Below are 26066 nucleotides of genomic sequence, written 5' to 3' on the forward strand. Positions count from 1 at the left end.
ATGACGACATGCAGGCATGAATAACGTGGAGCAAAGGAATCTGAAAGAGAAAGAGATAAAAAAAAAAAAAAAAAAGAAAAAAAAAGAAACAGGCTGTGGCAGGTAGATGATGAGAAAGAGAATCACTTTTCGTCCGTTTCCACCGGGTCTGGTCGCTGTTCACCGTGAGCCTTCACCGTGGGCGGGAGCCGGGGTTCAGGGCGAGCATCCTCCATGTCTGCTCGCCGCTCACCGTGAGCCTTCACCGTGGCTGCGACCCGGGGTTCATGGGGAGCGTTCAGGGCGCCTGTCCACTGTGGCTGTTCACCGTGAGCGGCACCAACCCATTGTGCCTCTGCCGGCTTCTTCGGGCGGCGCCCCTTGACTCTCGGCAGGCCGAACAGGTCGAGCATAGGGTTGAAGTCGACGACGTCGTCAGAGACATCGGGGACGTGGACCCAACGGACGAAGCCGGCAGCGTCGACAGCAAAGGCGCCGCCCATCTGCCAGCGGTCGCCGTCGTCGACGGCGCGGCCCCAGATGCCCTCTTCGAGGCCAAGGGCGACGGTGGTGTAGAGGGCACGGGGATTAAAGAGCTGCCAGGTGGTGTTCAGGCCGAGACCCCAGCGGGCATACAGGTTGCGCTCGGTGTCGATGATGACGTCGGTGTTCCAAGCGCCGCCAATCTTCTCGATCCAGCGGTCGGTGACTTCGCGCGAGCAGAGCGAGACGGCAATGTAGTCGAGGCCAGGCTGCTGGACCGAAAGGGCGGCGAGCTGGCGAAAGTTTTTCTCGGAAACTGAGGGTTAGCGGGGAAGAGAGAAGAGAGGAGAGAGGAGAGAGGAAAATGTCGGAGCGTTGACGATGAGATAGAAGGCAAAAAGGTAGAAACCTACAAGGGTCACCGCAATAACGGAAGAAGACAATCACAGTAGGCTTTGATCGTGGCAGCTTAAAGTCGGGAGTCACAGGAGCGACCTCGCCAATGGTGGGCACAGGAGCTACATCCTTGACGGGAGGGACATTGAGGGTGTTGGCATCCTTGGCGACGGTTGCTGTGATGTCTTCCATTTCGACAGAGGTGCTGCTAGATCGAATCGGTTCGGCTGAGACGCGAGTAGGTGTAAAAAAGTGACTCGGAAGGATGTGTCAAGAATGGTTGGCCAAGGTCTTAAATACCGGCTGGAGCCCGCTAAAAAGGCCCGCTAATAGCGATAAGATAAAAGCTTATTTACAGGAGGGGTCCCGGCTTTAGCGATTCTGGGCGCACTTTTTAGACGACCGACGACATGGGCAAGATGAGAGCCAAGCGTGTCGCAGACAACAGCACCAGCCGCCGACTATGCACGAGATCATCACACTGCAGCTGGGCCGGCAAAGCAACTATGTGGCGACACATTTCTGGAACGCGCAGGTGAGGGAGGGGTAGAGACGGAAGGAGAAAAAGAGAGGAAGCGAAGAACAGAAGAAAAGAAGAAAAAGCAGTTCTAACTCGACAGGAATCCTACTTTACGTACGGCAAGGACGAGCCGTCGCCGGTCGACCACGACATCCACTGGCGAGCAGGAATAGGCGCAGACAAAACGGAGACGTATCTGCCGCGGACGGTGGTATATGATCGCAAGGGCGGGTTTGGGTCGCTGCGCAAGATCAACGCCCTGTACGAAGCGGCGCAGGAGGGCAACGACGGCGGCACCAGCAGCACCAGCGGCACGTGGGCAGGCCAGGCGGTGGTGCAGCGAGAGACGCCAATCATACCGAGCGCGTACACGCAGAGTCTCGACACGGGCGGCGATGCAGCCGCGCTGACGCCGTCCATGGTGCGATACTGGTCCGACTTTGGCCGTGTTTATTACCACCCACGCTCGCTCGTCGAGGTCGGCGATGAGCCCGAGGCTGCCGACGCCGAGCCTGACCTCAGCTGGGCTGCCGGCGATGCGCTCTTTGCCACGCTTGACCGCGAGCACGACCTGCTCGACCGCGACCTCCGGCCCTTTCTCGAGGAGGCCGACCAGATGCAGGGCCTGCAGGTGTTGACCAGCATCGACGACGCCTGGGGCGGCTTCGCGGCCCGCTATCTCGAGCGGCTGCGTGACGAGTACGGCAAGTCGACCGTGTGGCTGTGGGCGCTGCAAGAACCGGTGGCACGGATGCCGAGGGTGAGTTTTTCTTTCTTTCTTTCTTTCTTTCTTTCTTTCTTTCTTTCTTTCTTTCTTTCTTTCTTTCTTTCTTTCTTTCTTTCTTTCTTTCTTTCTTTCTTTCTTTCTTTCTTTCTTTCTTTCTTTTTTTTCTACCTTTCTTCTCTTCCCCTCCTTCTCCTACAACTTACACTAACCCCCCAGGCAAAACGTCTTGTCCGCCTCGCCAACAAGGCCCGTACGCTCGCCTCGGCCGCCGGCCAGGCGTCACTGGTCGTGCCCATCGCCATGCCGTCGCTGCCGCTGCGCGGAGTCGAGTCCACACTGGACCCGCGCCTGACCTGGCACGTGTCCGCCTTGCTGGCTACGGCCATCGAGACGGCCACGCTGCCGTCGCGGCTGCGTCGTGGCGGCGACTCGCTCGCCTACATGACAGAGCTGCTCAACGCCACCGGCCACCAGACCGTAGCCCACCTGCAGATGACCGTCGGCCAGTCCTGGCGGGCGATCCGGAAGGCGGCTGCAGCTGCGCATGCGCAGGACGTCGACATCGATGGGCCGGCCGCCGCCCTGCGTCTGAACATCGACCTCGCACCTCAAGACGAGCCCCGGACGGGCGTCTACGGCCGGCCGGCCGGCAGGCCAAAGAAGACGCGCATGTTTGGCCAGGCCGTCGTCTCGCGGGGCAGCAGCGACGACAAGAACGAAAAGGACGACGACGACGACGACAACAACAACAGCAACAACGACGACCGCACTCCCGACCGCGAGGACATGGCTCGGCGCCGTCTCGCCCTCCAGCCCGTCAGCCAGAGATACCCAGTCGACCTCGGCTTCCCCCTGCTCGACAGCTTCCCCCACATCTACCAGCTCACAGCAGCACAGCAGACGAGCATCCGGGTAACCACCGGCCTGGCCACCAACAGCACCGTCGCCGACAGCATCCAGGGCCTGCGCAGCGTCGTCGTGGCACCGTGGGCCGTCAGCCTGGAAGACCGCGAAGACCTCGGCAACGAGCTCGCCGGCATGGCTGACGCCTACCACGAAGGATGGTCCAGCGGCAGCGACGAGGCCGACGATGACGACTGAGCCGGACCGGCAGAAACCAAAGGACAGGAAGGGTATCATTGATGCTATGTAATTATATATCCAGAGCCGCTCGGCCTCGTTTTGTCTATTCTCTGCTTCCCATGTCCATCACAAGCGCGGCACCCTGGTGATAAATTGGCGCACCTGCGGATCGTCGATCTCCTGCCACTGCGGCTCAAACGCGGGCGTGCTGACGCCATCGGCCTTGGCCTGTTGTTGTCGCTGGGCCTCGCCGGCCGCTTTGAGCCGCTCCAATGTGTATGCGAACAGCGGCCGCTCCTGCACAGGACCCTCCATCGTTGCGGCCTTGCGGCTGCTGCTGAGGAGCTTCCGCCACTCTGGATCGGCCTGTGACAACGCTGGCTTCTCCGATATGTCTGTTCGTCCAGTCGAGGCTGTCTCCTTTTCGGGTTGGCTGTCTGCGGCACCACCGCTGCGCGCTGCCTTTTTCTCGGCCCGCCGTCGCTGCCGCTCTTCCTTTTCGCGCAGGAGCTGCTCGATCTCAGTAATCCGGGCATCCTCTTTCTGTCGCTGTCGTTCCCTTGCCTCCTGCTCCTGGCGCTGCTGGTTTTCGGCTCGACGACGGCCGGCTTCACGCAGCTTCTCCCGCTCCGATGACTGTGTCGGCCCCGACGAGGCTGACGTCCGTCCAAACGGCGCCTCACCACCACCGCTGCTGCCTGCACCTGCGCGTGTCGCTCGCTCTGCCGCCTCCAGCTCGTCCTTGAACCGCCGTCGTTCGGCCGTCATCTGCTCCGACTGCATCTTGCGCTGGGACGCCGCCGCCCGCCCTGTGTCGTACGTCTCCCGCGCCGCATCGTCCACCAGCACATCGCGCGCCCGCGCAAACCGCTCGTACAGCGACGCATCAAAGTTGGCCCCCGCCTTGTCGGGGTGGTACTTGAGACCCTGTCGCCGCCAGGCCCGGTGGATGTCCTCGCGCGATGTCGTCGTGTCGACACCCAGCAGCGCGTACAGGTCGAGACCCGAGGCGGCGCTCTCGCGCGCAAACACAATCAGATCACCCTTGTCATCCATCGTCGCTGTGCTTCGGCTGCAGGAAGCTGTACGGAGCTGGACGATTATGGAGCACCGAAAAAAGTCGAGACACCATTCAAGGTGGCAAAGTGCTTATCTAATCGGCGTGTTGGAGTGCAGTTGCTACATGCGGGAATCGCGTCTGGCACAGCGTGACTGCCGTGCGGCCGTCTCTGCGGTGACAGTTGTGTAGGAGCTTATGCCTATCTTGTGAACTGTACTCTGTACTCCGTATATGAGATACAGCTCCAGCGATAGGCGGAAACCCCTCCCCGTTGCGGAGCTTTCGCCTCGTTTCCTCTCGTTGCTGCACCAACACCGGGGCATCACCATGGAGAAGAAAATTATAATCGGATCTCACAGCTGCGCATTGTCTATCTGTTCACATGGCCTGTTCGGATCTGCCGTTTCGAGCGATTTCATCTCGCAGAGAATTGCTCTCTTGTCGAGGCCGTACAGAGAACAGACAGAAGGAAGCGTTGATCGAGCTCACGCATCGCTCCGAGTAACGCTGAGCTACCTCGGGCGCTGTAATGCAGCTTGAAGAGTCTAAAGTATCCTACAACCTTCCAGCGTCCGTTGCCAGACTGCTACAGCGGTCACACCCAGAAATTGCCAGGCCGATCCACTGAAACCGACTGGCCCACTGCCCGACCCATAGCGACTTCCCCGAAACTGCCATCCGACGTTGCCTGGCCAACTGAATGAACTCCACCAAGAGTAAACATCGCCATTAAAAGGAAGTCGAGCTCTCTCCTCTGCCAGCAGGAACTCTCGTCTTCTTTCTCCTCATACTCACCTCCTCACCTCCTACTTTACAGCAGCTTTCAGTTTTTGATATTCCTGTCTCAGTTGAAAAGGGTTTCCTGCTTTCAACGTTTGCCTTTGCGCTATATCGAATTCAATACGACACATCAGCATCTACTACCTCTCATCCCCTCTGTCAAGCCCGTCTCTACGATGGCGTCACTGACAGTTTGCACCCCCAAGAAGTCCCACACTGGGCTCTTTTCCTCCCGGACCGCTGGCGGCCGCATGCCTCTGACCCCGTCACCTCGTCAGCGCACCACGTCCAACAATATCAACTCGTCCCCATACACACCAGAGCGTCAGGTCCCAAGCGATGAGCGCATCTGCACAAAGTCCGTTTATGGCGGCAACCTGGCCTCGCACTTTGCTCGTGCATCAAAGCCGTCTTCACACCGGGACTCCCCAAAGTCCAACATTGCCCGCACCCTTCCTACACCACGCAAAGTCCTGGAGCTCGGCGTCTCCGATTTCGCCCTGACTGGTACCGGCCAGCAAGTCAAGAGCCCTCCCGAGCAGACGGCCCGGCCAAAAAAGGCAGCGCCTCGCCAGAAGGCCTCCAAGACAACCAAGACCTCCAAGCCCTCCAAGCCCTCCAAGCCCTCCAAGACCACTCTGACATATGCTGCCGCCGACCGCTTCATCCCCAACCGTGCGGCCAGCTCCGCCATTGCCAACGTCGGGTCAGGGAAGCTCTACTTTCCCGACAAGAAGCGTCCACAGAGCCGCACTGGCGAGGCCTCTGACGTTCTCTCGTCCGCAACAGATGATGCGCTTGCTGCTCTGGAGGCACTGACCATTGACGAGCGTGACGATGACGATTCCGCCAGCTACTCGCGCCCTTCGCCGCAGAGCATCGCCTACCAGGACTCCCTCGCGGATGCCTGCGGAGTGAACATCAACACTCGCATTCTGCAGTTCAAGCCGGCTGCCCCCGAGTCGTCCAAGCCGATCGACCTTCGTCAGCAGTACAACCGTCCTCTGAAGCCTACCACAAACGCCACCCAGTTTCGTCGCCGCGTTGCCACAGCACCAGACCGGGTGCTTGATGCCCCCGGTCTCATCGACGACTACTACCTTAACCTGCTCGACTGGAGCTCCGGCAATCAGGTAGCCATTGGCCTCGAGCGCAACGTCTATGTCTGGTCTGCCGACGAGGGCTCTGTCAGCTGTCTGCTCGAGACCAGCCCGGACACATACGTTAGTAGCGTCAAGTGGTCGGGCGACGGCGCCTACGTCGGTGTCGGCCTTGGTTCGGGCGAGGTCCAGATCTGGGACGTCGCTGAGGGCACCAAAGTCCGCAGCATGTTTGGCCACGACACGCGCGTTGGCGTCATGGGCTGGAACAAGCACCTGCTCTCTACGGGAGCCCGCAGTGGCCTTGTCTTCAACCACGACGTGCGCATTGCCGAGCACAAGATTGCCGAGCTGGTCTCCCACACCTCCGAGGTCTGTGGCCTGGACTGGCGCTCTGATGGTGCGCAGCTCGCCACCGGTGGCAACGACAACCTGGTTTCCATCTGGGATGCTCGTTCGCTGTCTGTGCCCAAGTTCACCAAGACCAACCACAAGGCAGCCGTCAAGGCCCTGTCCTGGTGCCCGTGGAACATGAGCCTGCTGGCCACCGGCGGCGGCTCCTACGACGGCCACATCCACTTCTGGAACACCACTTCAGGTGCTCGCGTCAACAGCATCGACACCGGCTCTCAGGTCACCAGCCTCCGGTGGAGCACGGGCTACCGCGAGATTGTCAGCACCAGCGGCTTCCCCGACAACTCCATCAGCATCTGGAGCTACCCAACTCTGGTGCGCAACGTCGAGATCCCGGCACACGAGAGCCGTGTGCTCCACAGCTGCCTGAGCCCTGACGGTCAAATGCTGGCTACGGCTGCCGCCGACGAGAGCCTCAAGTTCTGGAAAGTTTTTGAGAAGAAGGCCGGTGTCAGCGCAAGCTCGGCCAGCTCGGGATCGTCTGGCAAGGCCGACATGGTCAAGCAGATGACCATCCGCTAAATCACACACGACACATGCTCAGGTTAACTTCCTTGCCTGGAGCCAACGGTAGGTATACATGGGTCTGCTTAAAGGGCGCATATATCTGGTTTCATGGATAAGGCTCGTGTTCTTTCGTCACAGCCCACTCGACACGGGAATTTGGTCGTTTCACAGCGCGGAGTTGGAGTTGGTTGGTACCGAAATGGGATGCAACTGGACCCAAACGAACTCTGGTCAATATACAGGCCAATCACGAAACGGTTAACGACGGAGAATGACAGTCCAAACTGGGCTTTGGTCACGACAGACGTGTCCGCGCGGTACTTTAGAGAATAGGGAGATTGTAAGAGTAGCTCGGATATGGTTGAGATAGGAATTAAGGCTAATTAGAGTTGCAAAAAACGATAAAAGTGTTTGATGTTGAGACGAGCCTCGTACGGAGTACGGAGTACGGAGTATAAAATGCAAAGGGACTACCCGTAGTGGTTAGCTACTGTAGCTCCACAGTATGAGCCGATAATACTCGTAAGAAGACTGCCTTGTGGGGCGGCATGAAGAATGATGTGCGGTTTAGGAGCGATGACTAATCAGGATGGGTAACTTAATGCGGAGGTCTGTGTAGTAATTCGAACTCACAGAATACAAACCAGTTTTGCTGCCCTTGACACACCCGCACTTCTCTGCGTACTGAATCACTAATCAGCACCAGCCACCGCGGTCTTGCAGCACAAGCCAAAACACAGTCCCTGTTCGCTTTTTGTTTACCCTGCTCTGATAATCATCTTCACGTTGGCCTTTTGTGCTAAAGCAGAAAACGAGAGGCCGGCTGCTACCCCGGCTTTCGGTCACTACTGCATCGGTTCACTACTGCATCGGTCAATTCCGTCTACCTTACGCCGGCACCCGATTACTGGACTACGCGGTCAGACAACAATACGGTCTGACAAACTGAGGAAGTCGGGCTCGGGAAAAAAGAAAAGACCAAGGAAATCATTCAGCTTCGGCGTCTGCCTCCGGCGAATCTTCGACTAGGCTTGTGAACGATACCGATGACCAAGAAGAGCCGATCTTGCACGCGCCAAAAAGCCAGAAAGCAATTGCGTCAATCTGTTCGATACATTAATCCGGTCCGAAGCGACGGCATATTGCCGGTCAAAGCCCCGAAGCTCACAACCCGAGGTCGACAGTATCGGTCGTAATATTGTCGGGGTTCCATTCACCGCGAACAGAGTGACCAGGCCGAATCCAGCCGGGCGATTCTCCAAAGTGAGCGAGCAGGAAGGCGGCACGAGAAAGACAGCACAGGCAGACATTGCTGCAACCGTATCCGCCTCCTACCACCGCCAATACTGAGCAAAACCGCAAAGATGTCCAACAACGTAGTTGGAGGCGTGTACCAGAGTATCATCGAGGAGGTGATGACCACGTCGCATGTAGACTTCGAGGAAAACGGCGTGGAGGAGAGCGTTTTGGAAGACCTATGCAAGGTAAGGAGCAATATGTTTCTTCTCTCCTCTTTTTTGGCCTCGGCCTTCCTCCTGTGCCTGTTTTGGAGGAAGTCCTCTCAGTCTCTTTTCATGTGGATTTCAAGTCCATTCACATGCCCACCAGATTCTTCAAACCCTGTTACAAGGTCATAAGAATCTGGGTGTTGGCACCGTTTTGGGGGGCATCCGCGTCGTGGCCAGCACTTCTTTCAAGTGAGGAAAAATGTCGGGCTTGGTTGCCTGGAAATCGGGTGGGTGGCGTGGCCTATTTGGGGCGCCTATTTAAATTTACCACGACTGCCCCGCCTGGTTGCGTCGCACTAATTTCCCTCACTTGACCACATTTCATTGGCGGAGACTATAGACTACTACGGATCACGTGCTTTCGGGATCTGGCCGAGATGAGCCAGATGGCAGACGGACGATGCCACTCTACTCTGCCATTCAGCCAATAACGTTGTTTTGAGCTCCCAAATTGACCTCCCGTTTCTCACAGGGCTGGAAGAACAAGCTGTCCCAGTTCAATGTGGCCCAGTTTCCATGGGATCCCAAGCCAGACCAAGAACAGCTTCACAATGTCGGCCAAGGATCAGCACCAACCAACTCGAACGGTCCTTTGGGAGTCGTGCCTTCGCCGACGACGACCCATCATATGGACACTAGCTTCTCGCAAACCATAACAAGCCCCGTGTCTAGCTCTCAGGGACTTTCGATGTCCCTGCCCATGCCGTCTTTCGAACCCGCCGTCGCTAAGGCAGAGGACATGGATCACGGCATCAAGATGGAGCCGGAAATGCACCATGGTTCCGGTCTCTCCGGCGTGCCACCGGCAGCACATGGACAAGGTCCTGCCATGCAGAATTACACCACACCACAGCATGGCGGAGGCAACGCAGCAGCACGGGCCGTACAGCAGCTGCAAAACACGTTTGGACAGCGCGCAGCCGCGTCAATCAACGCGATCCATTCGGGCATGAGCCAGAGCAACCCGCAGCAGCAGATGGGTCAGCGGCTGGGGCCAAACGGACAGGTGCAGCAGCAGCCACTAAATGCGCAGCAATACCGTGCTCAGCTGGCCGCCCATCAGGCAGCGGCACAGATGAACGGCGCAAACGGCATCTCCAGGTCGCAGATGGATGGCGCAGATGACGGAGACAATGGCGGCGAGGCCCCATTTTTTGAAGGCGTGCTCATGCAACAGCGGGTCGCCGGCCAACCCCCGGTCGAGCTTGGTCGCATAGAGATTGACAACATGCTCCACGAACAGATGGCCCTGCGAGCGAAGCAGATGGAAGGTGGCGGCCTGATGCTTCCGCTACGGCAGGCAGCCAAGCAGAAGCGCAGTGCGAAAGCCTCGGCTGCCGCTCCAAGCCAGCGGAGCCGTGTGGCTGGCACGATAGCGCAAACAGATGGTGCCGACGACGACGACGATGAAGCCAAGGTCGTTGATGACGAGGACGCCATCAACTCGGACCTCGATGACCCTGATGAAGACAGAGAAGACGACGACGATGAAGATGATGTCATGGGGCCTATCATGCTATGTGTATACGACAAAGTTCAAAGGGTCAAGAACAAGTGGTAAGTGAATTTTCGAGCAGCCCCTGTGCATCTTTCCGTGCTGACTCTTCTTTTTCTCTTCTACAGGAAGTGTACTCTCAAGGATGGAGTACTCACTGTTAATGGCAAGGAGTACGTATTTCATAAGGCAACAGGCGAGTACGAATGGTGAACGTCGAGATAGTAAACAGTGCGTGCTTTGTTATAGTTTGCAGTGGTTGGCACTCTGAAGTCGCACAAGGGGCATTTGCCGCAAAGGTCACACTTGAATAATCACGAACGAGAGAGAGAGAGGTGAACGTTTTTGGACGCCATCAGAATGACCACTCTATGTCTCTTGCCGGATCATCAATTTGCTCTATTTTCTCCTGGCACACGATGCCTTAGCTTTTGTTTCGCCTGCAGTTTTTCTCAGGTCGAAGAAGCCGGATGGTGGCCTTTGCAATTAGTCTGTCGGTGTTAGATGACCACATTTTTTTCAATAGTTAATCACAGTTTAGTGCAGGCAAACGAGGAAAAATAGTTAATAGAAAACAACAGTGAAGTCTATCCTACGGCGAACAAGTGTACTTCACGAGGCAATATTGATAATCGGAATCCAGCATAGGACGTGTAAAGCCCTAAAGAGCCGTTTCATACTCCGTGATTGATAAGATGTTATTTAGGGTCTGTACATACCGTGCTCTGTACATTCAAGCATGAGGTCATCGCATTGCCAAAAATAGACTGTTTTTTTGTCGCTCTGAGAACTTGAACTTTAATATATGGGCAAGTACGGCTGACTAATCAGTGCGTGTTGCTGTGGCCCTCTTTGTCGGGATGAGGGGTAAACACCATAAATCAAGACTTCAAGACTTCCACTGTCGGACTTTGTACTCCGTATCTAAGTTCTCATAATTAATCGACATGCTGACAGTTTGTTGCTTGCTGCTCCGCCACGAACAGGCTGACTTGCCCCAGTTGCGCTTTTCAGCCCCTGCAACGGGCCGCAGAAGGGCGCTGCGCCCCCCAAGCAAGCCTAGGATGGCGAAAGCTTCTAACACGATAATATGCAGTGCATCCAGCTCACTGCCGAGAACGAGGCAATCGCAAGCAAACCATGCTATCTGTTTATGATTCACTCGCACTTGACGGTGCTCGACACGAGATCCGCCTTCTCCGACTGCAACCCGCGGCGTCACTGGCATCACCCCTGCGGATTTGTCTGATTCGGGGCAGCCTCGATGTCGACGGCGATCTGCCGCCTTACGAGGCACTCTCTTATGTGTGGGGCTCTCTAGTAGCCATGCAAAACTCCGTTCGAGCAGAGATGGACAATGGCAGTACCGAGGCCGTGTCCATCCCAGTGACGGCAAACCTCGACTCGGCGCTGCGGCATCTGCGCTATCGTACGTTCAGCCGCACGCTCTGGGTCGACGCGCTGTGCATCAACCAGGCCGACGTGGAAGAGCGTGGTATGCAGGTGCACTTGATGCGGTCGATCTACGAGCGCTGCACGGCGGACCTGGCCTGGTTGGGTCCGGATCCGGCCGTGCCTGCGATTGAGACCGAAGCTGAAGACGCTGAAAAGGCACAGTTGAAGCGGATTAAGCAAGCGGAGAAGCTTGCTGGCAGACTTCGAGATGGCCTGCGGCTTATGCGCGTCATGGCCGGCAGGGACAGTGCGGTGCTGGCGACCATGATGCAGAAGTGGCGTCGCTACAGTAAGGATGATCGTGACGAGGTTAAGATGTATTGGGAGGGGGAAGATGACGACGACGACGATGATAAGAGTATTGGGGAGGACACCCCGGACAAGGAAACGGGATGGTACATCAGTCATGCCCAGGAGCAACAGCTGAAAATTGCGTTTACCTCCGTGCCCTTTTGGTCACGCGTGTGGATCGTTCAGGAGCTCTCATGCGCGCCGCATGTGATTCTGGTGGCGGGGATTGGGGCAGAGGCCGAGGACGGATTCGAACCCGAATCTGAAGACCATGTGCTGGAGCTTGACTTTGACAGTGCCATCGTGGACCGATTCCTAGGCGACCAGATCTATGCAGATGCGTTCCATTCGTTCTGGGGCCATGGAGAGGTTAGGCCAGTCCTCTCGAGAATCTTTTCGCGGGTCAAGGCGATCCAGCTGCAACGATCCGTTATGAAAGGAGGAGGAGGGTGGGAAGAAGAAGAGCCGGAGGAAAACGTGTACAAGAGCGAGCAGCAATGGCAGGGAGAGCCGAACAGCCTCATCGACGTGCTTGCCCGCTTCAAATGGACCCATTCGACCGATCCCCGCGATAAGGTCTATGGCCTGCTCGGCATGGTTGCTGAGACAGCGTTTCTGCCGCGCATTAGCTACGCCAAATCGGTGGCCGACGTCTACACTGACGCATCCCTGGCTATCATCAAGGCCAGCGGTGGCTGTCTTGATCTCCTCAGTCAGAATCCATTCCAGGGTGATGACGACAACGGCGACAACAACGAGAACGACGAAGAAGAGTTTCCTCCCAGTAGCAGAAGCCATCGTGTTAACGGCCTGCCGTCATGGGTTCCCAACTTTGATCGCAGCATGTACCCGGACTATTACGACGAGTTCTCATCCATCCTGTTTGCCCAGCGCGGCATCTATGCAGCCGGTCGGCCCCGGTGCAGTCACAGCACGTCCTCTCTGGAGGTGGCCGTCCCTAGCACAGACACTGTATATGGAAATGCTTGCACGCTGCGTGGTTTGCGCCTTCGCGGCGTCGTTCTGGGCCAAGTGGCGCCTCTCCGCCAAGGTTCATGGACCGAGCCCGGATCTGACCCGGTCTATGCGGCAACTGTGTTTAATTGTTTCCGGGAGTGGGCTTCTCTATACGGAATAGAACAGAAAGGGCAAGACGCGGCTATGATGGAAATGGGACCATCTACGTACCTCCCCACGGGCGAGTACCGCTGGCAGGCATTCTGGCGCACGCTCGTGGGCGACTGCACGGCCTACCCAGTTACACGACTCTCGGCGGACGAGGTGGAGGCCTGCAGTACCGCTCTGGCAGCTGCCTGTCAGCTGCGCGAACAGGAAATCGAAGCCGAGATGACAGAGGAGCCGACAGAAGAGCAGGGTGACAGGTTGTGGCTGATGCCCACGCCTGCGAAGATCCTGCTAGCCAAAGTGCCCTGCTACGCCATGATGCGACGAATGATGAGGCGCCGGGCGTTTGTGCAGACAGATGGTGGCCTCTTTCTGATGGCGCGAGCGACAGCGCGAGAAGGCGACCTGGTGGTAATACTGGACGGATCTAAGGTGCCGGTACTATTACGGCGACGACAGCAGGCGCAGAGCCCGGACGGCTCCATGGAGACGTTTCGCTACGTGGACACGGCCTATGTTCACGGATTCATGGACGGCCAGGCCGTCGTCCAGGTGGAGAAGGGCGATCTCGACGAGCGGCATTTCGTGCTGGTGTAGTCAGAATACGTTACGCACTCGAGATAGAGGGCTGCAGAACTTGAAGGACATCATAACTCTGCGCGACCGGTGTTTGTACATCATTTGCCGATTTTCTCCGACTCCAATTTGACGTGAACTTACAAACGACCCACGACGATGAGTACCAGAGGACAGGGCAATGACTATGGTTCCATCAACATACAAACAGATAGCACTTTCTGGTGCAATGAAGGTGCATTTATTACGGGTCACCATTCGAGAAACATAGTAGAAATGGGAGAGATAACATTGCTGTGATGAGTCCCTGCTTCGAAAGAACCTTTCCTATTACTTACTCAGGCATTGCCCGCTGCGCTTCCGCACAGATCACGCTGCTTCCGCTGAGAAATTTCGCCTTCTTAGCCGATAGTATGCAGAGCCTCTGTTGCTGGTATCACGATTGGACAATTTTCGATACGAACAAAGCCGCAGCAACCGTCTCCTCGTCGCAGAAACGCTTGCCCACAAACTGTAGGCCAATGGGAGCGCCAGCATATGCTTCAGGGACATCTATAAGGAGGTTAACCGGAGTGTTTCTGCCACTGTGCAAACGTGGGCAAAAGGCATACACGTCTTGTAGTCTCGGCTATCTTCGGCCGAACGTGGGGTGTAATCAGACCCGACAACATCGATGGCCGGGTCTGCCTTGAGACCAGTGGGACATGCGAGACAAGAATGGTCCAATAGAGGGGCAACACCGACATAGTTTGGGCACAAGATAAAGTCAACGCCGCGATCCTTCATTAGCTGATGGTAGCTAAAGCATTGTTAGAAGAACGTCAGAAGAACGATGAGGCATGAGAACCAGTACGTACTTTGCCCACAGTCCCTCTCGCCGAAGTTTCAGGATAGATAGCTCGTTCGAGGTCAGTTCTGTTTGTTCGACCCAGTTCAGAGCGACGTCTGTGAGAAATGCGTGCTTCTCGCCGGTTTCTGCCAGCAGCTGTCGAATTCTCGCGCCACCGTCGGGGAAGTACATCTGTCTGCTAACATCCCATCCTTCTTCATGCTGGTGCGGCTCAAAGTCGACAACTTTGACACCGGCCGCCTCTAGCTTCTCTACGGCGTATTTCATACCGCGAGTGATGGGTGGATGGGGGTGGATGATTCTTGAACATTGTTATTTGTTTTCACTCTTTTCTCCACCCCAGACGTCGCTGCTTACCCGTCATCCCACATGACACCGACCGTAAAGTCCCTGGCTGCGGCTGGCTGAAGCCTCTTCCATGGCAGGGGAACCACCATGGAGTCCATATCCCACGGTCTCTGGTCGATGACAGCCTGCTGGAAGAGAACAATATCTTCAAGGCTGTTTGCCAAGTGGCCCAATAATAGGCCAGACGCCCATGTGTCCTGGGCTGGCATTTTGTAGACCCATCAATGGATTTCGTAGAGCTGTAGGCTGCAGGCCATAGCCACCGTTGATAGCTGCCGGGACTTTGACAGAACCGCCAATGTCGGTGCCGATGCCCAAGACGGAGCCGCGAAGGCCCAGGATTGCACCTTCGCCGCCGCTGGAGCCACCGCTGGTCAGTTTGCGGTTAAAAGGGTTGACTGTCGTGCCGTATATCAAATTGCTGCAATCAAATTGCTTGATTTGTTTCTTTGTTTCTTTATTCTTTTCTTTCTTCTTTTACCCCAGAAACAATCAAGGCAGGAAAAGCATGTAAACATACCATCAGGGACTGGGGCACGTTAGTCCGCACGTGGAACACAGCGCCGGCAGCCCTCAAGAGCTGGAGGAGCACTGCATCCTCGGACGCAATATTATCGATAAAAGCCGTGTAGCCCGCATGACAGATGCGGCCCTTCATGTTGACATGCTCCTTGACCGAGATGGGAATGCCGTGCAAAGGCCCCATGAGCTTGCCCGTCTTAGCAAAGTACGCGTCCAGCTCAGCAGCATCTCGCAGGGAGTTCTCGACCAGAAATTCGGTCGCGAGGTTGGTCAGCTGGTGGGCTATGTGTGCTCGCTTGATATAAACGGTGACGGTCTCGACAGCCGTCAGTCAGCCGGCGGCCATCTGGTCGAGCAGGGATGAGCCGGACCTCGCGGTGATCTCCAGCTCACGCGGCGTCAGCCGCTTGCAAGTTTCGATAAACGTGGACACATCGAGCTGGTCAGCCGGTGGCAGCTCGCTCTCTGATAGAAGCCACTCTGGTTTGAGAGAGTCCTTGAGAATCTTCCGGCATATCTCCACCATGGTCTCCCACAAAGGCACGGCCATCTCGCAGAGAGGACGCCGGACAGGACAGCAAGCTTCGGGGTATTCGACTCTCGCCTTGTCTGCTTGTGTGGCGTGTCTGCGCTCAAAGGAAGAGAGGGGTCTAACAACTTGTCTGTGAACGGTATGTTCGACTTTATACCCCGGACGAAGAAGCATCTACCGTGCACAACGGTTAAATGCTCTTTTGGGCTAGCGAAGGGAGAGCTCCCGTATACGTAGTAGTACCGCCGTACGGAGCACACAGACTAGATAGGGAGCCACCCATGTCAATGTGCACGAGCATCTGGATACGGTAGTGGAATGCGCCGCTATCTTATTCCGTAAGCCGGTACCAATAATGATTATCGAGAGGGGCTCATTGCATAACGAGCGCGAGCATGGGAATGGGGACATTGCCACGTGCTCAATAAAGATATATCTGCTGTCCACTTACGCGAAGAAAGATCTGCTCCGTACGAGAACCCGATGTTCGTAATTCTTGCCTGGTCCTTGCATTTAATCACAGCATATGTTGGAGGGTCTCAAGAACTTGGTGATATCTTCATGCGAGCAATCGTAAGACGCACGGCTATAGTGCTGTTAACCGTTAATCTGGTCTGACTTTTGTTTCTCCCCCACTCGTGCAGGAGAGGTTTTACACTTGTTGTTTTCTTAGAAAAGTGACGCTCTCCGTGCTTGTACTCCGTACTGTTACTAAATTCCTGATGCCTTAAAAATTTGAAGGGTAGATATTGGCTTTACGACGCAGTACGGGGGTTTCTATCTATCTCAAACTTCGACTGTGTTGGGGGCTGGCTTACCTTAGGGTCAAGAATCCCGACAAGCCGTATCTCTTGTTCCTCTTCTGGATTATTCGGCACCTTGGGGGTCCCTACTTGTAAGGCTTATTCTTGTAAGATACGAGTTCTCGTACGGAGTACGGAGTACTATTCGCACTCTTAGAAAAGCCCGTACTCGTGCGCAATAGAGTGCATAAAATGATAGTTTACACAACACCGAATGTTTTATACGAGACTTTGCGAGTAAGATACATACGACGTACTCCGTAAGAGTATGTATCAACCCACTGACCCCCACAATGGCAATTCTTACGTCCTAGGATGTGAAACTTGTAACCTGTACTCCGTACTCCGTACGGAGTACGAGTTGTAACATAGGACGGCAGTCTAAACTAATTTCGAACAGGCGCTCATGGCAAACGCGTTCTCGGATTGTGGGGCCGCCTTGTTTACTGGCAAGTAGACGTACTTCGACGTATGTAATGCGAGTACGAAGACTCGGCGATTCGTATTCCGTACGCGTACTCCGTACTCTGTACTGAATATAATACTGCTAAGCCGCCTGTCCTGCTAGCATGACTCTAAAATGTGGCATGTTGCACCTTGACTTACTCTACTTTATACTATTTGCTACTTTCAATGTTCACCAGTACGAAGTACTACGTGTACGAGTATATCAAATCATCCTGTACGAGTCTGTGCAGTCGGGAGTCAAAAACCGAGTTGTGTTTTTAACCTTAGCCAGAGCGATCCCCATTGTGCGTACAACTCTTTCCAGTATCGGCCGAAACCAGTCTCATTGAAGATTTGGGAAAGGGGTCGTGTGGAGTCTTTGTAAGGCCGGAAATACTACTCCGTATGTAGGCTAGGAAGTCGATAGCGGAGCGACACCATACATTGAGGTCCTAAATTTTCTCCGTAGAATAAGCCAATCACCCTACTCGTACAAGTGTACGAAGTGCTCCGTATGGAGTACGAAATCCAGTTTCATTACTCGTATAAGCTAGCGGGTTTTACACTGTTCCGTGGAAGTCACCTGCTTGTTTACCAAAGAAAGGATTGGAAAGAGATAGCTCCTCAAGTGGCTAAAAACAACTCTGGGACGAGACAGGCCTAAGGGGTGTTCATCGTCGGTCCCTTTTCAGATTCAGATGGTATAAAGAGTTTGTAAGATAGCCGCGCTAGAGAAAGTCTCTCGTGCTTCAACTGCAATGTCATCGACAACGTCAACTGCCGGATTTTCCGCCTCGTACATTGCATACAATGAAGGTCATACCCTGGCTAGAATCAGCTATGCAATGATACCCATTTCTGGTATCATTACTGCCGCCAGATTCTGGTCAAGGAAGCGGAAGCACATATCATACGGCTGGGACGATTGGTTGACTCTGATATCTCTGGTAAGCTATGTTTGCTGTCCACTCACGACCTGGTCAGACGCTAATCTGCCTTTTCGTGAAGTTTCTTCTGTGGTTCAATTTGGGTATTGCAATTACCGGTAGGCTTGCCCGATTACTATACTCTTTGTAAAATCTCTCCCCCCAATATTATAACCCAACTGACAACATAGCCGTCTACTGGGGCGGCGTTGGAAGAAACATGGCAGTGGTTTTGGCAGAAGACAAAAGTATGTACAAGCATGCCTTGCTAGTAAGTTGCCCTGTTACTTTACCTCATTGCCACTTCTGAGACAATAATTCTGATTGATCGAATTATCAGTGTTTGTTCATGACCGAAATCGTGTACGGGACGTGTCTTTGTACGATCAAAGCCGCCATTTTGCTCATGTATCGCCGCATCTTCCCGACTCGGCTTATGGAAATCGGAGGATGGTGCATTGGCGCTATCACGATAGCTTTCTGGCTTGCTGGTATTCTTGTCAGCGTTTTTCAGTGCAGGCCGATCCGCAAGACCTGGGACCCGTTCATGGAAGGAGGAACCTGCCTGAACAAGTATCAGTTCTTCCTGGGAAGCTCAATCTCTAACATTATCACGGATGCTTTCATGCTCATTCTGCCAGTCCTCGAGGTTCTAAGGCTGCAGATTCGCTTCGGACAAAAGATTGCTATCGCAGGAATCTTTCTGCTAGGCAGTTTGTACGCTTTCATGTCCTTTGCCCTTTCACACCGTCGTTGGGCCTACCGCATACTAACGGGAACAAGCGTTGTGGTTTGCAGCTGCATTCGACTGAAATCGATTATTGATCTACTTCATAGAGGAGACAATTTTACTAGTAAGCACTGCCTATACTTGGCGATCACTAGCTGAAACGCGTCTGACCTCGGCTTAGGATTAATCACGCCCTCCTGGAACTGGACAGTGATCGAGCTGACGATCGGTTTACTCTGCGCCTGCTTACCTACGATGCAACCAGTGGTACATTTACTGTTCGGCCGCCTTTTCAGCACACCGTCCAATAAATCCGGCGATACGAGCGAGCTTGTAACAATTGGAGGCGGGACGAACTTAAAGCACAGTGCGAAGCCTAAGGTAAGGGACTCATTCATGCGTCTGCATGGCAACGACTCTACAGAGGAACCGGTCTTGTGGCCTAGTACCTATGCGGGAGACTTGGCCACGACCATTGAGGGAGCACAGGACGACAGCTCAAGCACGCAAGCTGCCATCCCTCTGGACACAATCAAGGTGCAGAAAGCCATCACCTGGGTGGAATCGAAACCGAACGTTTAGCTATGTGGTGCATTGACTGCAAGGCCAAACCTGGTTAGATGGAAATGTAAGATAACTCACGACAGAAGACATATTTTTATCTAGGCAACAGTTTGCGTTATTATCCAATTGGCGATAGGAGGCACAATGGTCCTAGTTCCAGGCGCTTTCGCAAATACTCGTACAAAGCTCGAGCAGAATACCACTCTGAACCTTGTCACCGGGGGCCAAAGACTACATTCCGCATTCTATAGGCGTACGATAAGGGAGCACCTGCCTTATCGATCTTCGATGCCATCGTGCCCTGTTTCCATAAGTGGTCTAATATGGGGGTTTGCGGCCTTTATATCCTCTAGGCTGGGTGCAGCAGTATGTCACTGTTACTACTCTACAGAGTACGTACGTCGTACGGAACACAAGTCGCCGTTGCCCAAGTCGTAATCATAGTGGATGCGTTCTACTCCTTAATGGCGGGCGCCTCCGCTCTCATGACGCTAGATTACATAGTAGCGCTAGCGCTACGTCTTGTGCTTCGCTTCGGCTTGAAGTTTCGCAAGTGGACTCTCAAGTGTGGACCGATTGTTATAAAACCCCGGCCCGTTCCACACCAGATGCATAAATACACATTGCAAATTACTACTTCGCCCTGATCGAACAAAGTTGACAGTACATATGGATTAGTAATGATCACAAACTTACTCCGTATCTCGCGCACTTTACATAGTATACACATGTGAGCAAGCTATATATATCGTACCTACTCTGTAGATGGCCTGCACATAAGTGGGCTATCTTATGCCTCGCTTATTCTTCCCTTGAAATAAATATCACCCTAGCATGGTTTCCTGACCAGGTTGCTTACGAGAATTAAAAAAAAAAAAACCCAATCCCACTGCTCATTATGTCGTCTATCACTGGCCAAACACCAGTTATCCTCTTTGTTACAGGGGCGTGGCATCCACCAATCTGCTACCAGCCGCTGAAGACGGCACTACTGAGTAGAACAGCGCGGATATGAGTGCCTTATACCCCAGATGCTCGCAATGGGCGAAGATTCAAGGGGCGTAACATGGGAGGCCGACAAGGAGAGGATTCTCAGGACAGCCGTGCCGTACTTCGAGGCCGGCAAAGAAATTGTTGTCGTCGCTCATTCCTATGGCGGCATTCCGTCAACTGTAGCTGTTCAGAACCAGGAAGTCGCCGAACGTTCTGCAAGGGGCCTTAAAGGAGGCTTCCGAAATATCATCTTTCTTGCTGCCTTTAGCATTCCTGTTCGTGGGTGGGATCTTATCACCACCTTTGGTGGTAAATATCCTGAGTGGATGACAACCTCTGAACTCTACATCAAGGCAAGCTACTCTACGTCCCATTCTCTGAATTTCACGAATAGTTATATGCTTACATGATGCTTGCGGTATAGAATCAGCTTACTACAATCAACGAAGAGGGTGGCCGCCAGGCTCTTTACGATGACGCCACGGAAGAGGAGTCCAAGAGAGCGTTCAAGCTGATAACAACGCATTCGCAAGACGCCTTTGAGACAGAGGTCGATTTCATTCCCAGTGACATTACGATCCCCAAGTCGTACATCATCTGCGAGAACGACCGAGTTATCCCTGTGGCTGTGCAAGAACAGATGATCAATGGTACGCCCGGAATGAAGGCACACCGATTGTCGGCAGGCCACAGCCCATTTTTGGGCAGGTTGAAGAATACTGTAGACATAGTGGTCAGCGTTATCAATACTGACGCATAGGTGAGTGTGGGCTAATGCCGAGCTTTGTATGAAATGAATTGAGAGACAAGAGGCGTATTGCGTACTATTGCTTAACATCATCGCATTTGACTACCTTGTATTTTCAAGAAGTGAGACGAATGATTGCCAGGAACGGTAGAGCAGTTTACCAGAAGAGCTCACAAAGCGCCAGACATGACTTCACAATTCTACCCATCAACAGCATTCATATTGACGTGCGGGCCATAAAAGATTTGGGATTCAAGCATTTAATCTCTCTGAGCCTTCAGTACAACAAATTTGGGCCACACCTACCATATATAGAGGCCATTCATATCAAACTCACTCCTCACAAAGACCCAAATTTTTGTTTAGCAAGAGATGTATCAATTACTAAACAAGAGAATTGTTTCAGCGGAACTGCTGCAGCCTGGTTTGGGGTAGGCCCCTCGGCAAAGGCAGCACGGAAGTCGATCGGATCGATTTTTCGTCTCCTTAGGTAGAAGTTTTAGGCTCCCGAGTTCTACTTGCAATTTATACACAATGGCGCAGCTAGCACCTGTATTGCCCTGTGCTCCCCTGTGCATAGGTATCTTATCTTACTTAGCGCCTGTGCCAGCGTGCTTAGCCCCTATGCCCGCCCTAAAATAAGAAGCCGGATTGGCAGGGCTAAAGTGACAGAAACACTTTTGATTAAAGCAACGCACGTTTTCATCACCATTTGGACGCTCTACATGAAGGAGGCTGCCTAAATCCCTAAAGTAATATTATGTAATCTCAGCCCAAGTACATAGACAGACAGTTGCTTGTCGCCTGGTGGGGATGGAGATTATGCGTGGATGCCTGACAAGCGCTTGAATTCTCCGCATGTGCCCCTCACCAAATGTAATGCGTTCTACGGGCTTCAACACCACAACAGCACATATGTCAATCACCCAATGCCACAATGGCTTCCAACGCTATACGACCATTCACCTCTAAGATATCATGCAACTATGAGCTTCCAGAGGAACTGTGCCGCCCTAACCTCTGCACTTGTTGCACCCAGGTCTTCACGATGATAGAACAAACATCTCCTCCGTTAGAAAGGAACCCTCCTACACCATTTACTGTATCCTCCCATGAATCATATGATGCTTTGGAGAAAGCTTCCCAGCTGGGCTGCCGGCTGTGCATTATTCTGGATGATCACTTTAAACACCATCTCCATGACATTTTGCAAGAATTTCCTGAGGAATGTGATAAACTTGGCATCCATACCCAGGACGATACGTGCAAAAATTGGAAACACTCTCTATTCGAGGTGTCTTGTCAGTGGTCCGTGAGAAGCACAGATGCACCCGAGTTCTACCGCAGCCATGATATATATTTTCAAGTATTCGCTGAAAGTGGCCCTTTCTGCCAGATAGAGATTACAGGTTGCAAGTGCCAGTCTCGCAGGCAAACATAAACACAGACGACTGATGTGTCGACCGTAAAATAGAACTAAGAACAGTACGATGAAGTCTAACTTGTTGTTTGGCTCTTATCTTAGGCAATAGCTCGATCCCTTTCTTCAAGAAAGGTGAAACCGCATTAGGCATTTGTTTCTCTTCCTGCATCGACAACACCGACAGCACTGATAGTACCAATTCACTGAGGCTGTGTCGCAAGTGGCTCAAACATTGTCTCAAGAATCACCCAGTCTGTTCTAAGACTGCCCTTTCAGGAAATGGAAGCTGGTGGCCAACACGAGTCTTGGATGTCGGGAAGCCTTGTCGGTACAATTGCCATTCTACCGTCATCAGACTTCATGAGTGTGAAATGTTTCCTCAAAGCTACATGACCCTAAGCCACTGCTGGGGAATAAAAGAGACGATGTTGAAGCTCACACAAGGCAACTACGACGAGATGATTGCTGGAAAAACGATGCACGACCTTCCAAAGACATTTCGTGACGCCATCTGTCTCTGCCGCTTCCTCAAGATACAGTATCTCTGGATAGACTCATTGTGTATCATACAAGACTCCGTTGGCGGGGAGGACTGGATTAGAGAGAGCAGCAAGATGGCACAGGTGTATCAATACTCGTATTGCAATATCGCGGCTACCGCATCTCAAGGACCCTCTGGTGGCTGCTTCTTCAAGCGCAATAACATGGCAATCTCTCCTATTGAGATAACGCTGTGCGTGCCCCCTGCATGCGACAACGAGGCACAAACGTCCGACCTAGACTGGTCTACCGATACGAACTCGGAGACAGATTCAGGCACGGATGAGAACCATGCACACGCAAGCCCTGCGAACACAAGCCCTTCGGCCTCATCGTCTGTCTCGCTTGGTGAGACCTATTTGTTCTACGCAACAGAAATGTGGGGGGTCGGCGTCGAGTCTGCGCCACTGAACCAGAGAGCCTGGGTGCTGCAAGAGCGCTTGCTGTCTCCAAGGCAGCTTCACTGCTCAAGCCAGCAGCTCATGTGGGAATGCCACGAAGCGTCGGCCGCAGAAGCATTTCCTGTCAAACTGCCTTCACAACATCCTCGTGCCATTGAGACACCTTCTTTGAAAATGAAGAGCTTGAAGAATGTCCTGATGGAGATGGACAGGCTGAGAGCGGAGGCACAGCGAAAAGAATTGCATCTTCTTAGCTACTGTCAGCGAACAGTTGATTCTGGCCACCTGCATGGGAGGTCGCCGAAGGTTGCTCACTCATCCACAACGGCACCTTGCATGATATACAAGCGCAACAACACCGCAGTCAACGTTCGTTTAATCGACAGATCTCGGCGAGAACTGACTCGGAGAGAACAGCACGGGTACATTTTTGCACGGATGCGGAACGCTGTCGAATATAGACGTGACGAAGTATATGAGTGTTGGTACTCAATCGTTGGGCTGTATTCCTCGTGTTCTATAACCTACGCCACGGACAAGCTGATAGCTATTGATGGAGTGGCAACTATCATTGGAAATGCGCTACAAGGCATTGATATCTACGCATTTGGTCTATGGGTCTCGCAGCTGCCCTACCAGGTTCTCTGGTCGGTACGGAAGGGAGACGACCTTAAGGAGCCCTGCTACCAAGTTGCCCCTTCTTGGAGTTGGGCTTCTGTGCAAACGGCAGTCGATGGCCCTATGCCACGCTCTAGCGAGTTAGTCGCCGAAACCAAAGTCGTTGCCAATTTTCTTGAGATGCGCCACGGGGAACCGTATTCGGGCAACGCGGAAACTGGCATGTTCGATCCGGAAAAACACGCATACCTCCAAATCCGATCTATTTTTTACAAGATACGCCCTTCTCTCCCCGAGTCGGGTGGCGGTCCTGACTACGTCCTTCTGTGCCCGTGCAAGCTCGACAACAAGGACAACCACCGAAGAGCTGCACAAGAAGGACAGGTGGCAAAGATACACAACCAGCACTACGGAATCTCGCTAAACAACACTCATGGTAGCGTTCTTTGGAAGAGTGCATATCTAGCTCCAATCATTGCAACTACTGGTACATCGCCCGAAGCTTGCGGCCTCGTTCTAGTTCCCTGCCCAAACGATCCAAGCACCTTTAGGAGAATCGGACACTGGACAAGCTTCATGTTCCAAGATTTGGCTCGTGAAAATCATTCAGTTTCGGATCACTCCCGGATCAGTGCCACTGATGAAGACAGGTTTTTGTCTAGTTTGGCTGCGACGACAGAGGATGAAAAGTGCACGGTGTTCATCATATAGTAGGAGGAAGCTCGGTCTGTCTGGCGTAGTCAGGCCGTTGTAGAGGTGCTTGACGCCTGTGTTAGGGTGTACAACACCGGTGCTTATCCCTTAGAGGCGACGTGGGATTGGTAAGGGGTGAATGACAGGATTTTGTTGTAAATTAGCCTATTGCTATTCACTATATTTAAGCTGTCATCTGCGAGATTTTCAAAAGGTGACGTTGAGTCTATATAGCTGACTGCTACTGATCCATTCTCTGTCCAGAACATTCTGCCTTCTCCAGCTAGTACCAACACCCTAGGTACTGTCGATAATTGACCAAAGAGTTGTTTTGGCTTCACACGTCTTGTTGGCTAACTAGTACTTGACAGTAGCGTGCATATCGTTCCCTTCCTTGACAAAGTAGTCAATCAAAACCGGTCTTCCCTTACTCGACGTCGTGGTAAAGGATTCGGCCTGCGCCCATAGCTGACCAGAGAAAGCTGCGTCGTCGCTGTAGTACTTAGCACGTCGTGCATGGCTAGTCTCATTAATGCCAAAGTCGGTCACGATGTGGCACCAGCGCTTGTAGTTGTGAACTCCGACTACGATGCCAACCTCTTCGCCGTTGGAAGAGCGAAATCGTAGGAGGCCAGAAGTTCCGCTCCCTTTCATGATGAGCTTGTGTCCGTCAAACGTTGGTTCTACCGAACTGCCGACATCGAAGTCGAAGTCGATCAGTGTGAGATCGGGGGCGCTGAGGCGGTGGTGAACCCAAATACCGTATCCGGGCGCTTCGACCTCAGTTGGTTTATTGAAGGTAAGCTCCGCCATGGTAAAAGCGTGCAATTTATATTTTCTAATGTCTGAATTTGAAGTTATGAAGATGTGGATAGAATGTGAGGATAGAATGTGAGGATACAGAGGAAGGGCAAGTAGTAAGTATTTATAGACAGTTTTCTAGATAGACGGTGACATTTAGGACCTCTCAAAGTTAAACAAACACTTGATTTAATTTCAAAAATCCAATCGACGCTCTCTTTCTTTAGGAAGAAAGGGGAAATGATTTTCGGCTTAAACATGTAGTTGTAAAGCTGATCTACGTCGTGTCTACACACAACCCAACCATACGGTGTAAGAAAAAGAAAGTTTACGAATGAAACTAAATCCCTTTTTTAGCTCACGCAAGCCACTTGTACTCCGGAACTGCTACAATCGGCATACCAAGCTGTTTACTTATGCAAGCCAAGCTCGTACAGACCGAGCGAGTTAGATGTATTGGGTATCATGACGTGACTGCACATGCAGAGATTTGAACTAAAAATGTATTCCGTTATTAAAGGCCCTGTCACGCGACGTCCCTTCTTCCAATAGCGGCGCCGCGATATTTTTATCAACTCTAAATACAGCTTCACAAGTTGGCCATATTTTACTTTGAAAGCCCCGCTGT

At 53.1% G+C, this 26066-nt stretch overlaps 11 protein-coding genes across 11 annotated transcripts; 7 read left to right on the forward strand and 4 right to left on the reverse strand.

Moving 5' to 3' along the window:
• Positions 1 to 122: 122 nt before the first annotated feature.
• On the reverse strand, positions 123 to 1050 carry CMQ_3950 (uncharacterized protein; the record flags this gene model as incomplete). The annotated part of the gene is made up of 2 exons (XM_014319888.1): positions 123 to 778; positions 876 to 1050. The coding sequence occupies 2 exons, from the start codon at positions 1048 to 1050 to the stop codon at positions 123 to 125; spliced, it is 831 nt and encodes a 276-aa protein (XP_014175363.1).
• Positions 1051 to 1321: 271 nt separating this feature from the next.
• Positions 1322 to 3206, forward strand: CMQ_3485 (mtDNA inheritance protein; the record flags this gene model as incomplete). Its single annotated transcript, XM_014319423.1, has 3 exons — positions 1322 to 1393; positions 1479 to 2138; positions 2322 to 3206. The coding sequence occupies 3 exons, from the start codon at positions 1322 to 1324 to the stop codon at positions 3204 to 3206; spliced, it is 1617 nt and encodes a 538-aa protein (XP_014174898.1).
• Positions 3207 to 3314: 108 nt separating this feature from the next.
• On the reverse strand, positions 3315 to 4244 carry CMQ_4223 (cell cycle control protein; the record flags this gene model as incomplete). Its single annotated transcript, XM_014320161.1, has 1 exon — positions 3315 to 4244. The coding sequence occupies one exon, from the start codon at positions 4242 to 4244 to the stop codon at positions 3315 to 3317; it is 930 nt and encodes a 309-aa protein (XP_014175636.1).
• Positions 4245 to 5204: 960 nt separating this feature from the next.
• On the forward strand, positions 5205 to 7064 carry CMQ_4181 (cell division protein; the record flags this gene model as incomplete). Its single annotated transcript, XM_014320119.1, has 1 exon — positions 5205 to 7064. The coding sequence occupies one exon, from the start codon at positions 5205 to 5207 to the stop codon at positions 7062 to 7064; it is 1860 nt and encodes a 619-aa protein (XP_014175594.1).
• Positions 7065 to 8413: 1349 nt separating this feature from the next.
• On the forward strand, positions 8414 to 10265 carry CMQ_4156 (transcription factor tfiia complex subunit; the record flags this gene model as incomplete). The annotated part of the gene is made up of 3 exons (XM_014320094.1): positions 8414 to 8533; positions 9030 to 10114; positions 10181 to 10265. 3 exons carry the CDS (start codon positions 8414 to 8416, stop codon positions 10263 to 10265), a joined length of 1290 nt encoding a protein of 429 aa, XP_014175569.1.
• A 927-nt stretch (positions 10266 to 11192) lies between these two features.
• Positions 11193 to 13520, forward strand: CMQ_4039 (het domain containing protein; the record flags this gene model as incomplete). The annotated part of the gene is made up of 1 exon (XM_014319977.1): positions 11193 to 13520. The coding sequence occupies one exon, from the start codon at positions 11193 to 11195 to the stop codon at positions 13518 to 13520; it is 2328 nt and encodes a 775-aa protein (XP_014175452.1).
• Positions 13521 to 13935: 415 nt separating this feature from the next.
• Positions 13936 to 15769, reverse strand: CMQ_3842 (fatty-acid amide hydrolase; the record flags this gene model as incomplete). The annotated part of the gene is made up of 7 exons (XM_014319780.1): positions 13936 to 14051; positions 14111 to 14298; positions 14357 to 14650; positions 14707 to 14842; positions 14916 to 15132; positions 15218 to 15501; positions 15613 to 15769. The coding sequence occupies 7 exons, from the start codon at positions 15767 to 15769 to the stop codon at positions 13936 to 13938; spliced, it is 1392 nt and encodes a 463-aa protein (XP_014175255.1).
• Positions 15770 to 17759: 1990 nt separating this feature from the next.
• CMQ_3445 (uncharacterized protein) lies at positions 17760 to 19239 on the forward strand (the record flags this gene model as incomplete). The annotated part of the gene is made up of 4 exons (XM_014319383.1): positions 17760 to 17948; positions 18119 to 18175; positions 18268 to 18644; positions 18954 to 19239. 4 exons carry the CDS (start codon positions 17760 to 17762, stop codon positions 19237 to 19239), a joined length of 909 nt encoding a protein of 302 aa, XP_014174858.1.
• Positions 19240 to 20261: 1022 nt separating this feature from the next.
• Positions 20262 to 20974, forward strand: CMQ_3313 (uncharacterized protein; the record flags this gene model as incomplete). Its single annotated transcript, XM_014319251.1, has 2 exons — positions 20262 to 20523; positions 20664 to 20974. 2 exons carry the CDS (start codon positions 20262 to 20264, stop codon positions 20972 to 20974), a joined length of 573 nt encoding a protein of 190 aa, XP_014174726.1.
• A 1836-nt stretch (positions 20975 to 22810) lies between these two features.
• CMQ_3734 (tol-like protein) lies at positions 22811 to 24655 on the forward strand (the record flags this gene model as incomplete). Its single annotated transcript, XM_014319672.1, has 1 exon — positions 22811 to 24655. One exon carries the CDS (start codon positions 22811 to 22813, stop codon positions 24653 to 24655), a length of 1845 nt encoding a protein of 614 aa, XP_014175147.1.
• Positions 24656 to 24994: 339 nt separating this feature from the next.
• Positions 24995 to 25450, reverse strand: CMQ_4090 (fungal fruit body lectin; the record flags this gene model as incomplete). Its single annotated transcript, XM_014320028.1, has 1 exon — positions 24995 to 25450. One exon carries the CDS (start codon positions 25448 to 25450, stop codon positions 24995 to 24997), a length of 456 nt encoding a protein of 151 aa, XP_014175503.1.
• Positions 25451 to 26066: the final 616 nt, after the last annotated feature.

Source organism: Grosmannia clavigera, assembly GCF_000143105.1.
Source record: "Grosmannia clavigera kw1407 unplaced genomic scaffold GCSC_113, whole genome shotgun sequence".
Classification (NCBI taxonomy): domain Eukaryota; kingdom Fungi; phylum Ascomycota; class Sordariomycetes; order Ophiostomatales; family Ophiostomataceae; genus Leptographium; species Leptographium clavigerum.